At 41.6% G+C, this 16,085-nt stretch overlaps 1 protein-coding gene across 3 annotated transcripts in view; it reads left to right on the forward strand.

The window, feature by feature from the left end:
* The window catches only part of FAT1 (FAT atypical cadherin 1), a 127,920-nt gene that overhangs the window by 90,980 nt on the left and 20,855 nt on the right, over positions 1–16,085 (forward strand). For all 3 annotated transcript variants that reach the window (XM_039241195.1, XM_039241194.1, XM_039241196.1), the window contains exons 10-15: positions 4,359–8,426; positions 9,157–9,353; positions 11,755–11,908; positions 12,873–13,106; positions 13,943–14,332; positions 15,744–15,958. In XM_039241195.1, coding sequence (XP_039097126.1) covers positions 4,359–8,426; positions 9,157–9,353; positions 11,755–11,908; positions 12,873–13,106; positions 13,943–14,332; positions 15,744–15,958 — 5,258 coding nt within the window. The remainder of the gene's footprint in view (positions 1–4,358; positions 8,427–9,156; positions 9,354–11,754; positions 11,909–12,872; positions 13,107–13,942; positions 14,333–15,743; positions 15,959–16,085) is intronic.

Consider the following 16,085-nt stretch of genomic DNA (forward strand, 5'->3'; position numbering starts at 1 on the left):
CTCTCTCTCATTCTCCGGTCTTTATAACAATTTCAGAGCATTGAGAGATCATCCACTTGATTTTTTTTTTTTTTTTTGCAAGTCCATTCCTCTGCATATTTAGAAATTGTGCCTTTCCTAGACATTAGAATTGCTGTAGAGGTATAAATTAACTATAGGTCATATAATCAAGCTGCGTACATGGAGAATAATTTTTTTTTAAAAATGTGTTTTATGTGGTTAAACTGTTTTTATTTCTGAGTATATTTGAAGTATCATTTGTTTCCCTCAAAACAACCAAATTCAGTCCATTACATACAAAATCTTACATGCTGCCGTAGTTCAAGGTTAAAATGTAGTGAGTGCCTTGAACAAAGATGAAGGTTTTTCCACTGGGTCAGAAATTTCACTGTTAAGAAAACAGTGCATTCCATTTTTGCATGCCTGCTCACTTCAGTAAAGTAATTTTCTCATAGACAATCCGCCTGGGTTTGTGTAGGAGAAAATCTTCAACTTTCCCCTTAGCTTTCACATAATTTTCAACAACTGGGTGGTTAAAATGTGATTCTTGGTGCCTGACTACAGGCACATGCATTCTTTAAATGCTTGTGATGACTGATGGGATTAGTCATTTGGTATTCCAAGAATGGAACTGTGTCTCCACTCTGAGAATGATCATACCAAGGGCCTATTTCAGTGTAGAATTTGGACTTTTTAGAAGATAATTTTTATCGACTTGGTAATATAAAAAGTGTGCTGAAAGATTGCTTTGTAGGCAACAGCTACCGTTAAAATGCAGAAGAATGTGTGTGTATGAATCTGTTGGAATAGGAGGAAATGAAAAGTGGTCCTAACACCTTTCATTTATGTTACTCCTATTCACCTGCCTTTCATTTGTCAGGTTACATTTAATAAAGTTCAGAAAACTAGTTATAAATTCAGGCTGTAACTCTGCACATTTACTTAGCAGCAATTTATTGAGCAAAAGGTTTGGTCTGAATAGGAGTCTTCAGGGAAGAAGGAATTAATTAAAGGATATTTTCAGTAACAACTGACGTGCGTGTTCAGAGACACATCAGCCCCATAATCTGGACTGTGTGTGTGTGAGGGGGGGTTCCTTTCTTTTTTTAAAGTAGATTATTATAACTTCAAAACTGTCATATTGCCTGGAAATAGAAGACACTCAGTAGATATCCTTATTGATGAGAAATGATTGTCTTCCTCAAACTTAGGTTAAATAGAATTGCGATTACAACTTTGTTTCACACTTGAGGCTGCCATCCTGTCGGGCCGTCAGCACTTTACTGGGTGTCTGTGGCATGTGTACCATGGGAAAAAATAAATTTCTGTGCAGAGCTCTCTGACATGTCTTTTGGGGGTGTATGTGTGTAATATAGTCACAGCTAATGGGCACAAATTCACGTTTGTCCGGATAATTGCCTAGTTCAAATAGAACAATCTAGAACTACATGGAAATCACCAATATATCCAGCTAACATGAATGACTAAGCCCCCAGCCTAGTAAAGAGTTCTACCACTGCCCTGTTAATTTCTTGACAAATAACTTATGTGTATTTTAGTAGTTGATGAATGTACCTGTTAGTGGATCAGACAGGGCCATATTTAAGCCACTCAGCTGCCCTTAGTGTTTCTCCACATAAGTATGTTGCTTTCTCATCTGCCACTCTGAGATTCCTGCCATATTACATATGTGTGTGGAATCCCCCTGCTAACTGGCTAGCTGCACTCCTGTTTAACCTTCTTCTTTGGATACTTCAGGTAATAATGTTTCTGAGTTTTATATTTTAATAAAAATTGTTCATCAGAAATTTCCATTTAGTACGTGTTTCTTTTGTCAATACGTACTTTTAAATGTAGTGCTTAATCTAACGTGGTTGTTGGTAGTGATAGAAGTAAAATGCAGAAAAACAAAGCCAAATAAAAGTATATAGTGCTTTAATGAATGTATTAATGTTTTTCAGGCTTCTGGTCCACCCATTTGGTATTTAATTTTCCATGAACACATAGAAGTTGTGTCATTCAACAAATATTTACAAAGGACATAGGCTGTGTCTCCTATGTGTCAGGCACTTTTCTAGGCACAGGTGATAAATGAATAAAACAAGCCATGCTTAAATGGGGCTTACCTTCTAGTGGGAGAACTTAATAAGAAGGTTGCAGTAAGTGCTATAAAGAAAAAACAGGATATAAGGATAAAACAGCCATTTTGATTAGGGAGGTAAAGGAAAGCTTCACCACATTCTCTTAGCAGAGGGGCATTTGGGTAAAACCTGGATGGATGGATGGATGGATGGATGGATGGATGGATGGATGAAGCAAGCGATGACAGTAGCTGGAGAAGACTGTTCTAGAGAGAACCCACAAAATAGAGTCATCCTGAGATGGGAGTGTTCTCGCTGGGATGAGGAGTGAAGAGCCAACGTGGCTGGAGGGCAGGGAGCGCATCGTGTGGAAAGTAATGTGTTCTCACACCACCAGTGTGCTTCACTGCAGAGGAAATCTATTCATTCCTCCATGTAGGACCTTGAATATTTGAAGCTTTAGGATTTCACTACACAAAATAAGAGGATTGCAGAAGAGATGATTGAACACAATATACGGTAGGTCGGCTGCTTACAGTAGGAGACCCCAAAGGGTGAGGATGAAGACCATTGTCCACAGGTTTTCTCAGTCTCCCTATTAGTCCAGGCAAACAAGTCAGTTTTGGAAAGCTGGGGTGGCACCCAGCTAGGATGAGAAAGGTCCCTAGAGTTCTGGTGACTGACCAAACCACAATGAGAGAATCTGGAATTGTTGACTCAACATGTGGACAGGCAGGGTTAGTGTCTGCGAGGTGTGCAGAGGCCGCGTGGCTCGCCCCTTCGTGGGTGAGGGTTCAGCTTAGGACTTTGGGTCCTGGAGAAAGCGCGGCCTCTGCCCTCTTGTAGACCATGGCACATGGCCATGGGGCCGAGTCATAGAGCCGGGTAGGCTTAATGAAAACCAGACCGGGTCTGGCCTCAGAAAAAATTATATTATGGATTTTGGGGAAATGTATTAAAGGAAGGAAATGAAGGCTGTAGGGGAAGTGCTTACTAGTAATGATGTGGAGAAAGGAATGCTTGCTTGGTTAATCCCCCGGTTTGCAAATCACACTAAGTAATTTTGGCCTATGAAGTGCCACACACAGTTGCAAACCTAGAGGAAAACAGAACTTGAAAAAAAAAAAAAAACCAGTTAAGTGGCAAGTCAGCTTTGTTTTGGGGACGTAGAATAGTTCACTTGGGGAAAATAAACTCCATTCTGTGAGTAGGGTAATGGATTCTGGACTCGTGGATATGAAACAGAACAGAGACAGAGTGTGCATAGGTGGATCAAATCTGAGGACCCTCGCACTGCCTTAATCTATCCAAGGGATGGTAAACTGCTGGACTTCAGAAAACTGCTGGTGTCTTCAGAAATATTTGAATTGATGATACAAAACCTGGACTACTATGGAGTAGCATTTGCAGCAGAAGACACATACAGTATAGCTGGGAAAGCTCCAAAGAGAAAAAGTAAAACAGTCTGTTCTAGAGTAATATGTCTCAGCACTGTTGACAGTTGGGAATAAAAAATCCTTTGTTGTGGGGGCCTTCCTGTGCATCGTAGGATGTTCACCAGCATCCTGGATCTCCATCCAATGAGAGTTACTAGCATGCTCCCCCTCCAGATAATGATAACCAAAAATGTGTCTAGACACTATTGAATGTCCATCTAGACAGGATTGCCCCCAATTGAGAACCACTGATCTAGAGGGTAGATGGATCTGAAAAAGATTAAGAAGGAAATATTACTGAAATCGTCAAAAGCAACATAGTAAGGCAGATAATACACAAGCTCATTCAGCACTTCCCTGAATATTTAAAATAAGGGACAACTCTCTTGCACCTTGTTAAATTTTCTTAGTGAATTGAAGTCTTCCCTTTCATACTGAGTAAGAATCTTGAGAACTTGCAAGTGATAAATGCTGAACAAAGAAGTATATTCAAAGGATTTTTGAGGGACCACTGGAAAATTATAAACTGTCTTACAAAAGGGTAACCATACTTTCCACAACACATCCCTGGTTCAGGTGATAGTGAGTTTTGGCTTTACCTAGAGTAATATTTCTTCTCTTTTTTGCTTTTTATAACTTAATGGACAAAACTCTGAAAAGTCTGCCTCATTTCAGGTGGATAAAAATGAAATGAGTTCCATTCAAATGTTGATGACCCCTGAATTTCTGTATAATTTCAGAATAATCACTTTTAAAGATCTCTTTGTATCTATATCTCCAACTATTACTTGTATTGGTCCTTGCATTTTTCTCTAACATGCATTTTTCCTCCTCCTCCTAGGAAACATTGGAAATTCTTTTACCATTGATCCCATCTTGGGCTCAATAAAAACTGCTAAAGAATTAGATCGAAATAGCCAAGTGGAATATGACTTAATGGTAAAAGCTACAGATAAAGGCAACCCACCAATGAGTGAAATAACTTCTGTGCATATCTTTGTCACAATTGCTGACAATGCCTCTCCTAAGTTTACATCAAAAGAGTATTCTGTTGAAATCAGCGAAACTGTTGGCATTGGGAGCTTTGTCGGAATGGTTACGGCTCATAGTCAGTCATCAGTGGTGTATGAAATAAAAGATGGAAATGTAGCTGATGCTTTTGATATTAATCCACATTCTGGAAGTATCATCACTCAGAAAGCCCTGGATTTTGAAACTCTGCCCATTTACACATTGATAATACAAGGAACTAACATGGCTGGTTTGTCTACTAATACAACTGTTCTAGTGCATCTACAGGATGAGAATGACAACTTGCCAGTCTTTACGCAAGCAGAGTACACAGGACTCGTCAGCGAATCCGCTTCAATTAACAGTGTGGTCCTAACAGACAAAAATGTCCCATTAGTGATTCGAGCAACTGATGCTGACAAAGAATCAAATGCTTTGCTTGTCTATCACATTGTTGAACCGTCTATACATAAATATTTTGCTATTGACTCTAGCACTGGTGCTATTCACACGGTACTAAGTTTGGACTATGAGGAAACAAGTACTTTTCACTTCACTGTACAAGTGCATGACATGGGGACACCACGTTTATTTGCTGAGTATGCAGCTAATGTGACTATACGTGTAATTGACATTAACGACTGCCCCCCTGTGTTCTCCAAATCATTATATGAAGCATCTCTTTTATTGCCAACATACAAAGGAGTAAAAGTCATCACAGTCAATGCTACAGATGCTGACTCAGGTGCATTCTCACAGTTAATGTACTCTATCACCGAAGGCAACATTGGGGAGAAGTTTTTCATGGACTACAAGACTGGTACTATAACAGTGCAGAACACAACTCAGTTAAGAAGCCGCTATGAGTTAACCATTAGAGCGTCTGATGGAAGATTCGTAAGCTTTACCTCTGTAAGAATTAATGTGAAAGAAAGCAAAGAAAGTCAACTGAAGTTTACCCAAGATCTCTACTCTGCAGTAGTGAAAGAGAATTCCACTGAGGCCAGGACATTAGCCGTCATTACTGCCATTGGGAACCCAATCAACGAGCCTTTGTTTTATCATATCATCAACCCAGATCGCAGATTTAAAATAAGCCGGACGTCAGGAGTTCTGTCAACCACTGGCATACCATTCGATCGTGAACAGCAGGAGGCATTTGATGTGGTAGTAGAAGTGACCCGAGAACATAAGCCTTCGGCAGTGGCCCATGTCATTGTCAAGGTCAACGTAGAAGACCAAAATGACAATGCACCAGTGTTTGTCAACCTTCCTTACTATGCTGTTGTTAAAGTGGATACCATGGTGGGCCACGTTATTCGGTACATTACCGCCGTAGACAGAGACAGTGGCAGAAATGGAGAAGTGCATTACTACCTTAAAGAGCACCACGAGCATTTCCAAATTGGATCCTCAGGTGAAATTTCACTGAAAAAGCAGTTTGAACCTGACACCTTAAATAAAGAATATCTCGTCACAGTGGTTGCAAAAGATGGAGGAGACCCAGCTTTTTCAGCTGAAGTGATAGTCCCGATCACTGTTATGAATAAAGCCATGCCTGTGTTTGAGAAACCTTTCTACAGTGCAGAGGTCCCAGAGAATATCCAGATGCACAGTCCCGTTGTCCACGTACAAGCCAACAGTCCAGAAGGGTTGAAAGTGTTCTACAGCATCACAGATGGAGATCCTTTCAGTCAGTTTACTGTTAACTTCAACACTGGAGTTATAAGTGTCATAGCCCCTCTGGACTTCGAGTCCCACCCGGCTTATAAACTGAGCATACGAGCAACTGACTCCTTGACCGGTGCTCATGCTGAAGTATTTGTGGACATTATAGTGGAAGACATCAATGATAACCCTCCAGTGTTTGCTCAGCAGTCTTACGCCGCAACCCTGTCTGAGGCAGCTGTGATCGGCATGTCTGTCGTTCAAGTTAGAGCGACAGATTCTGATTCAGAACCAAATAGAGGAATTTCATACCATATGTTTGGGAACCATAGCAAGAGTCATGATCATTTTCACATAGACAGCAGCACCGGCCTCATTTCGCTCGTCCGAGCTTTGGATTACGAGCAGTTCCAGCAGCACAAGATTTCTGTACGGGCTGTGGATGGTGGCATGCCCCCCCTGAGCAGTGATGTGGTTGTGACAGTGGATGTCACAGACCTCAATGACAATCCACCACTGTTTGACCAACAGATTTATGAAGCCAAAATCAGTGAGCATGCCATGCATGGGCATTTCGTGACCTGTGTGAAAGCATATGATGCAGACAGCTCAGACGTAGACAGGTTGGACTATTCCATTCTGTCTGGCAATGATCATAAGAATTTTGTCATTGACAGCGAAACGGGGATCATCACGCTCTCAAACGTGCGCCGGCACACCTTGAAGCCATTTTACAGTCTGAACATTTCTGTTTCTGATGGAGTTTTTAGGAGTTCAGCTCAGGTTCACATAACTGTAATTGGAGGCAATCTGCACAGCCCTGTTTTTCTTCAGAGCGAATATGAAGTAGAGTTAGCTGAAAATGCTCCCTTACACACCCTGGTGATCGAGGTCAAAGCAGTTGATGGGGATTCTGGTATTTACGGTCACATCACTTACCATATCGTAAATGACTTTGCCAAGGACAGATTTTACACAAATGAGAGAGGACAGATATTTACTTTGGAGAAACTTGATCGAGAAACTCCAGCAGAGAAAGTAATCCCAGTTCGTTTAATGGCTAAGGATGCCGGAGGGAAAGTTGCTTTCTGCACCATTAATGTCATCCTTACAGATGACAATGATAATGCACCCCAGTTTCGAGCAACCAGGTATGAAGTGGACATCGGATCCAGTGCTCCCAAAGGGACGTCTGTCATTAAAGTTTTGGCAAGTGATGCTGATGAAGGATCTAATGCTGATGTCACCTATGCCATCGAAGCAGATTCTGAAAGTGTCCAGGAGAATTTGGAAATTAACAAACTGTCTGGCATTATTACTACAAAAGAAAGCTTGATTGGCTTAGAAAATGAGTTCTTTACTTTCTTTGTGAGAGCTGTGGATAGTGGGTCTCCATCAAGAGAATCTGTTGTTCCTGTCTATGTTAAAATACTTCCACCAGAAATACAACTTCCAAAATTTTCAGAACCGTTTTATACCTATACGGTTTCAGAAGACATGCCTATTGGAACAGAGATAGACCTCATCCGAGCAGAACATAGTGGGACCATTCTTTACAGCCTAATCAAAGGGAATACTCCTGAAAGTAATAGGGATGAGTTCTTTGTGATTGACAGACAGAGCGGCAGACTGAAACTTGAAAAGAGTCTTGATCACGAGACAACTAAGTGGTACCAGTTTTCCATACTTGCCAGGTGCACTCATGATGACCACGAAGTGGTGGCTTCTGTAGATGTTAGTATCCAAGTGAAAGATGCAAATGACAACAGCCCTGTCTTAGAGTCTAACCCATACGAGGCTTTTATTGTTGAAAATCTGCCAGGGGGAAGTAGAGTCATCCAAGTCAGGGCATCTGATCTAGATTCAGGAACCAATGGCCAAGTCATGTACAGTCTAGATCCGTCACAAAGTGTAGAAGTCATCGAATCTTTTGCCATTAACATGGAGACAGGCTGGATTACAACCCTCAAGGAACTTGACCATGAAGAGAGAGCCAATTACCAGATTAAAGTGGTTGCATCCGATCATGGAGAAAAGGTTCAGCTGTCCTCCACAGCCATTGTGGATGTTACTGTCACTGATGTCAATGACAGCCCCCCACGATTCACGGCAGAGATTTACAAAGGGACCGTGAGTGAAGATGACCCACCAGGTGGTGTCACTGCCATCTTAAGTACCACGGATGCTGATTCTGAAGAAATTAACAGACAAGTTACATATTACATAACAGGTAAAACATTTAAACAAAATGGTTTCAGTTAAAAGTAAATTATATTAGAGGTATAAATTTTGAAACATAGTATTTTAGGGAAATCGGGAGTTAAAGGGATGGTCTTAGTTAAGTCTAAAGTAGAAATAACATCTACTGAGCTACATTAAAGAAGGCTGACAGTTGTGTCATTAGATGGTTTCTTTTGTTTGTTTGGGGTTTTTTTTGTTTATTTTTGAGAGAACACACAAGCAGGGGAGGGGCAGAAACAGAGGGAGACACAGAATCTGAATCAGGCTCCAGGCTCTGAGCTGGCTATCAGCACAGAGCCTGATGCGGGGCTCGAACCCATGAACTGTGAGACCATGACCTGAGCCAACATCGGAAGCTTAACTGGCTGAGCCACCCAAGTGATCTTTTTTTTTTTTTTTTTAATGTTTTATTTATTTCTGAGAGAGAGAGAGAGAGCATGAGCAGGGGAGGGTCAGAGAGAGAGGGAAACACAGAATCTGAAACAGGCTCCAGGCTCTGAGCTGGCTGTCAGCACAGAGCCCAACGTGGGGCTCAAACCCACAAACTGTAAGATCACGACCTGAGCCGAAGTCGGACACTTAACTGACTGAGCCACCCAGGCGCCCCAGTAATTTTTTTAAAAACTCTTAATTTTAAACCATAACACTATGTATTTATTTCTTCTGTCACTTAGATGTTATTTCAATCAATTTGTCCTCTTCCTCCTTTGATTTCATAGGAGGAGATCCTTTGGGACAGTTTGCTATTGAAAATATACAGAATGAATGGAAGGTCTTTGTGAAGAAGCCTTTGGACAGGGAAAAAAGGGACAATTATCTTCTGACTATCACAGCCACAGATGGGACCTTCTCATCAAAAGCCATAGTTGAAGTGAAAGTTCTTGATGCAAATGACAACAGTCCAGTCTGTGAAAAGGTAGGCAGTTCTTTCTTTATATATTACAAATTGGGATTTCTTTCTGAACCCTTTCAGGCAGACTCTCCTGTGGCGCTGCGTGTAATTCAGGTGCATTTCGTACTCAAGCCCGTGAGCATTTAAGCAGGGAGGCGTGAGTGTGCAGTGGGGCAAGAGTTGGATTAGCTGCAGAACTATGTCAGGGAATGCCCAGTAGCTTAAACCTCTCAGTCACAGATGCTGTAAGTGACGGGCAAGGTTGCAGTCGTGTTTAACTCTAAAACTTTGTGAAGGTTTCATTCCCCTGGGGGGGGGGGGGGGGGGGAGGACTATTTTGGGGGACTTGCTCTGCCACACGCCAGAGAAGCCGAGGTCTGTGAGGGCGCTCCTGCAGCTGAGGAGCCCGTGTAATACGAGCACAAACGCACCCAGAAGGAGCTGTTCCCGTCCACGGCTGCAGTGGGAGGACCGGAGCGGGAGTGCTCCCGGGGGGAGGCTCAGCCTTTGGGAGGTGGTGGGTAGATCTGCAGAGCAGTTGGGACTCTAGTCTAGAGCAAACAAGGTCTTGGAACCTTGTTGTATCTGAAAGGTGGAGATGACACGAGCCAAGAGGCCCTTACAGAAGACCCGTTTGGTGGTGTCGTGTACGTTTCGATGAGCACCTTCTTCCGAGGTGGCTGAAGGAAAGAAGGGACAAATGACAGTGCAGAGGACAAGCTGGTGCCCTTGGTGCTGCCTGCACGTGACAACATGGCAAGCCTGTCCAGTCAGGACTGACTCTGTCATTTCCTACAGGAGTGAGTGGGAGAAAGATCGAGAGCCAAGCCTGGTGTGGAGCTGGTTTACGGGGAAGCGTGTTGTGGTCCATATTGGACTCACTGAGTGTAAGGTCATGGGACATTCGGTCGAGTAGGTTTTGTAGAATTTTAGAGATCGTGAGATTAAAGACAGACAGATAACATAAACTTGGTGGTTTCTACGGATAACTGACACTGAAATCCATTTGAGAGAATAATAACAAAAAGGGACTAAGGGCGCATCAGTACTTCCTTTCCTAGGGAGCAGGGAGGAGGAAGCAGAGGCGGGAGGGGCTGATATCAGGACAGTGTTACTAGAAGGCAGGAACAGAGGAGTTTTAGGAGGTGGGACAGCAGATGGAGGCTTGGCTGCTGAACAGAGGAGGGGGAGGTGGAACTGAACTTTGGGACTTGGAGACGGTGGGCTCAGTATCAGGATGTGGACGGATGCCTGATTGCAGGGAGGGCGTGTGTCAGTGAGCACAGAGATTTGGTTACCGAAGAAAGAGGAGAGTCTGAGGAAGGAGGAAGAGCGGTCGATGAAGGGCAGGCTGGGGAAGAGAATGGGGAAAATGGCCTTGAAGAGGGACAGAGGAGAGGAGCAGTGTCACAGCTATGGAAGGTGACAGAGCCATTCTCTGGGAGACACAGCACATCAGGAGGGAGAGGCAGCTTCGGAGGAGTGAGGACTTAATTCCAATCCATGTCCGTACTTTTTGGCAGCAGTATTGTGCATGTGTGTGGGTGATGGGTGATGTCTATATCTGTCTTACAGAAGATAAATGTGTGTGTTTTGTTGTGTTTTTTTTTTAATACTTGAATATTACTTGGATATGATGCACTGTCATCTTTGAGAATAAAATTAAGATATTAGCTCATTTGAAATCATCAGTATTGCAAAATTTCCTGTTTCATGAGTCATAAAATGTAGTTCATCTAGAATTGAGTTTGTGCTCAGGAAAAAAAAAAATCAACAAAATCTTACCTGTTAGTCTTCTGTTTTGGTTTAGAGTATGGATTTCTAATTACTTGGAACTGGGAATAACCATTCATGATGTTTGAGTCCCGTCAGATGGGGGTGGGGGCCGGGTAACGGAAGTGTCCTGGCCCTCCCGTGCTTTCCCTCACCCTGGTGATCTGGGGGGCTCTTTGTTTTCTCCCATGACAGGAGGATCATGTATCTCTCAACTGCACTTACCTGGCTGTGTGTTAGGAAAGATGGCAATAGTAACTTCCTGTATTGAAAATAAATAGACGTGATGTAACAGGCATTTACTCTGCAATTTTTAGATACACGTGGAATGCTACTTCTGTTTACTCAGAAGAATTTGAATTAAGTTAAACATGAAACCAACTTAAAGGCAGAAAGTATTCAGAATTCTGTAGGTTCAATGTCAGGTCAGACTCTTCCAGTGACACAGAGGATTTCCCTATGACATGACTCCTTTTTGTTTCAAATATGTTTTACAAGAAAAACCGTTTTCAAAAGCTCCTTGGATTTTAAATTCTGTCATTTCCCATGTTTCCCGTGACCAAAGTAAAATTATTTTTTTCCTGTTATTCCCCTGGCAGTCACATTCACGCTTAATGTTTTATGTTCACGGTGTTGTTCAAAATCTTTGTAGACTTTATATTCAGACACGATTCCAGAAGATGCCTTTCCCGGGAAGCTGATCCTGCAGGTATCTGCTACAGATGCAGATATCCGCTCCAATGCTGAAATCACTTACACACTGTTCGGTCCAGGCGCAGAAAAATTCAAACTAAATCCAGACACAGGTAAAGACGGGGTTTGGGGCAAAATTAACTGTGTTCCAACAAAGTCATATCAGGTACAGGTGGTTTGAGGTCACACGTAAAATTTGAAATTGTATCTTATTCCTAGGAAATTTACTCTGATGCTACAAAATGGGCGTATTTTAGAATTAGAAATCTACACAGCAGTTTAGTGTGTAAACTTTGGAATGAGATAAAAAAATTAACATCACCACATACTTGAACCAAAGATTTAAAATTTAGTTAATAATAACTTTAAAAAAAAAACTCCATAATTTAAGTATATCTCAAACTTTGTGCTTTATCCATTTTGTATATAATTTGTTTTCTTGAATTTGTGACCATAAATTAATAATTTAGCATATTCATTAAATGATTAATGTTATTCTGTTTGTCTTTAAGATTGTTAAATTGGTTTCCCTCTTACGGTTTGTATTTTGTTACTATCAGGAGTCCAAGTGACTGTTTTCTGGGAGTTCCACCCCCAGAACTAATTGTAAACATACGAATCTATGGGTCAGTTGGGGTGCCTGGGTGGCTCAGTCGGTTAAGCTTCCGACTTCGGCTCAGGTCATGATCTCACAGTTCGGGAGTTTGAGCCCCGCGTTGGACTCTGTCCTGACAGCCAGCTCGGAGCCTGGAGCCTGTTCAGATTCTGTGTCTCTCTCTCTCTCTGACCGGCCCCTGCTCACACTGTCTGTCTCTCTCTCAGAAATAAATAAAACATTTAAAAAAAATTTTTTTTAATTTGGCATATAGGTAGACATTTTTTTTTTTTAAATAGAGCTAGCCCCCAACAGGGTTTGGAAACCTGGATCTCACTGCGCTACTGCAGCCATTGACTTGTCATTGATAAAATTGTGCTCCAAAATTTTGTCATTATAAGAGGGAAAGGTGAAGAAATAGATGTGCATTTGCAGCTCACATCTTAAATTTCAGGTGAATCCATTTTTTTGTTTGTATCTAGGTGAACTGAAAACATTAGCCCCCCTTGATCGTGAGGAGCAGGCAGTTTATAATCTGCTCGTGAAGGCCACAGATGGAGGGGGTAGATTCTGTGAAGCTCATATTGTGCTCACGTTAGAAGATGTGAATGATAACGCCCCTGAGTTCTCAGCCGATCCGTACGCCATCACCGTGTTTGAGAACACAGAGCCGGGGACGCTGTTGACCAGGGTCCAGGCCGCGGATGCAGATGCAGGTACTGTCCAGCTGATGCTGTTTCCTCCAGACTGTGCTCTGAGAGCTTAGGAGCCCCAGCTTCTAGACACATCCCCAGTTCACCTCTTTAACTTACTGACCTTATGCGTATCGAGTAACTCACTGTTGTGTTTTCAATTCCTCGACATTAAAAATGGAATGAAATCTTTACGATAATGAATTCATTATTTATGAGTGTTGAAGTCTCAGAATTGTGCCCCGTGCACTTACCATTGTAAGACGTCTGTGGTGTCCCTAAAATTATGGTTAGAGACTGTACTAACTGATCTTCATATCCAGTGCAATTAATCAGTGAAGTTCATTTTATAAACAAAGCATTAGTGACATAGAGATTTTAATGTGGAGCCGAAACAGCAGCAAATGTTCCACTGCTGTAGTTTTATAAACCTTTCACAATTTTTATGGAGAGTATAATAGTATAATAATTATAAAACATTTATAATATTTCAGTAGAGAATAAAAACAATTTCTTAAGTCATACTAATACTGAAGAATTCGAGCACAAAATAACACTTTTCAAAAAAATCTTCGACACTGAGGCTAAATAATAGACTTCATTTTGAAAGATGTGCTGGGCCCTGCACTGTATGTTCCTGTAGGACTTAGTCTTAAAAAGCCAGGTAACTATGGAACTGCATTTGTTTTGTTAGTAAATTGTCAATGAAAATGTTTGCTTTTTAAAGATCATAGTCCTATGAATGTCTAAGTAATGCTACTTAGCATTTTCTCTTTTAAAATATGCTACATGTTTTTTTCAAAAAACCAGCTTAAATTTCTTGAAGTAAAACAATCTGACATGATGTCATGTGTCAACAGGGCCAAATCGGAGGGTCTCCTACTCGCTGATTAACTCTGCTGACGGGCAGTTCTCCATTAATGAATTCTCCGGAATCCTTCAGTTAGAAAAGCCCTTGGACAGAGAAGTGCAGGCCGTGTACACCCTTACTCTGAAAGCTGTAGACCAGGGATTGCCGAGGAGGTTGACAGCTACCGGCACTGTCGTGGTGTCCGTCTTGGATATAAATGACAACCCCCCTGTGTTTGAATACCGTGAATATGGTGCCACCGTGTCTGAGGACATTCTTATTGGCACGGAAGTTCTCCAAGTGTATGCAGCCAGTCGGGATATCGAAGCAAATGCGGAAATCACCTACTCAATAATAAGTGGAAACGAACATGGAAAATTCAGCATAGATTCCGAAACAGGTAATCTGCCCTGAAAATGAGAGGAAGCCCTTTATTCTGCCAAAAAAGGCGAGATCACCCAGCATGTTACCTGATAACAGAGTGCCAGATCGTAAGTCGGCAGTAGATCCTCTAAAAAGATCGAGGTTCGAAGTGGCTTAGAAAATGAGGCGGAAAATTAAAGTAATACACTCCAGTAATTGAGTCAAGATGTCAGATGGATTAAATTCGGTAAAGATAAAGAGTGGAAGGGAGATCTTGGCAGATCCTGCGTAATGGCTACTCTGGCTACTCGTTCTCTCCATATTGGGCCTCTGTGAAGTAGCTTTTTAAGAGAAGCCGTAGTTTTGGCCTCTTTGATCCTAGTGTCTATAGGAGGCATCTGATAATTCATTAAAATTGATCTTTATTATGCAAATTATATAGAACAGCGTAAGTACTTTGAATCACACTGAATAACTACTGACAAGGTCAGGAGTCCTAGGAGGTATTGATTCCTGCTGATAAACACTTCTGTCGTCTTGTGACTCTGTGGTCTTAGCTGTTAGAATGTTGTACAAAGTCCCTCCATTCAAACTGTATTCAGTTGTGTGTGGCTATTTCAGATGAAGACTGGGTGTGTGCTGATGCTATTTTAAAACGTATTTTTAATGCATAGCATAGAATTATTATTTTTAGGGCTCTTTTATAGGATGGACTATAAGGAAACAAGAAGGAGGGGTGTTAAAGGAATTGTTAAATCAAAAAGATTTTTTTTAAATGATAGGATGGAAATAGTTATTCTGGAGGTACAAAAAAATAAACACTTCTATAAAAGAAAAACAATGAGAAGGAAAAGGAAAACAAAAGCCAAAGAGTAGAATTCTTACATTTCCTGTTTGATTACAGTGGTATCCGTGGTAAACTATGGTTTACAAGAATAATCATTTTTATAGTGGTAAACTATGGTTTACAAGAATAATCATTTTTATAGTGGGATGTGGGTGGGATTGACTAGGAAAGCAATTTACATATCACAGAGAAATAAATAAGGATCCAGGAATGGGCAAATTCATAGTTTTTAATCGCTGAATGAAGAAATCAGGAAACGTATATAAATGATGGGGCGCCTGGGTGGCTCAGTTGATTAAGTGGCTGAATTTGGCTCAAGTTCACGATCTCACTGTTGGTGAGTTCGAGTCCTGCATGGGGCTCTGTGCTAAGAGCTCAGAGCCTGGAGCCTGCTTCAGATTCTGTGTCTCCCTCTCTTTGTGCCCCTCCCCTGCTTGTGTTCTCTCTCAAGAATAAACAAACATTTTGAAAAAAAGAAAACACATATAAATGATAAACTTTTAAAGTAAAAATGGTTCCTTTAAAAGTTTCCATTTCAGTCACAGTAGGAGAAAGTGGTGGCATTTTAAAGTAATGAAAGTCATTTTGATTTTCTGTGCAGGGGCCATATTTGTCATTGAGAATCTGGACTACGAAAGCTCTCATGAATATTACCTGACTGTCGAGGCCACTGACGGAGGGACACCTTCATTAAGTGATGTGGCCACTGTGAGCATTAACGTGACTGATATCAATGACAACTCCCCTGTGTTCAGCCAAGACACCTACACGGCGGTGATCAGCGAAGATGCCGTTCTTGAGCAGTCCGTCATCACGGTGTGTATTTTCTCCCCTACTGTGTTCTCCTTCTGGATCTCAGCAAGAAATTTCAGGAATTTGATCCAGGTTTTGTCATGGCCTTACTCGAAAATGATTGGAAGATGTGGAAATGTCTTTTGTTAAT

Source organism: Hyaena hyaena, unplaced genomic scaffold (assembly GCF_003009895.1).
Source record: "Hyaena hyaena isolate Hyena2069 unplaced genomic scaffold, ASM300989v1 scaffold_190, whole genome shotgun sequence".
Lineage (NCBI taxonomy): Eukaryota > Metazoa > Chordata > Mammalia > Carnivora > Hyaenidae > Hyaena > Hyaena hyaena.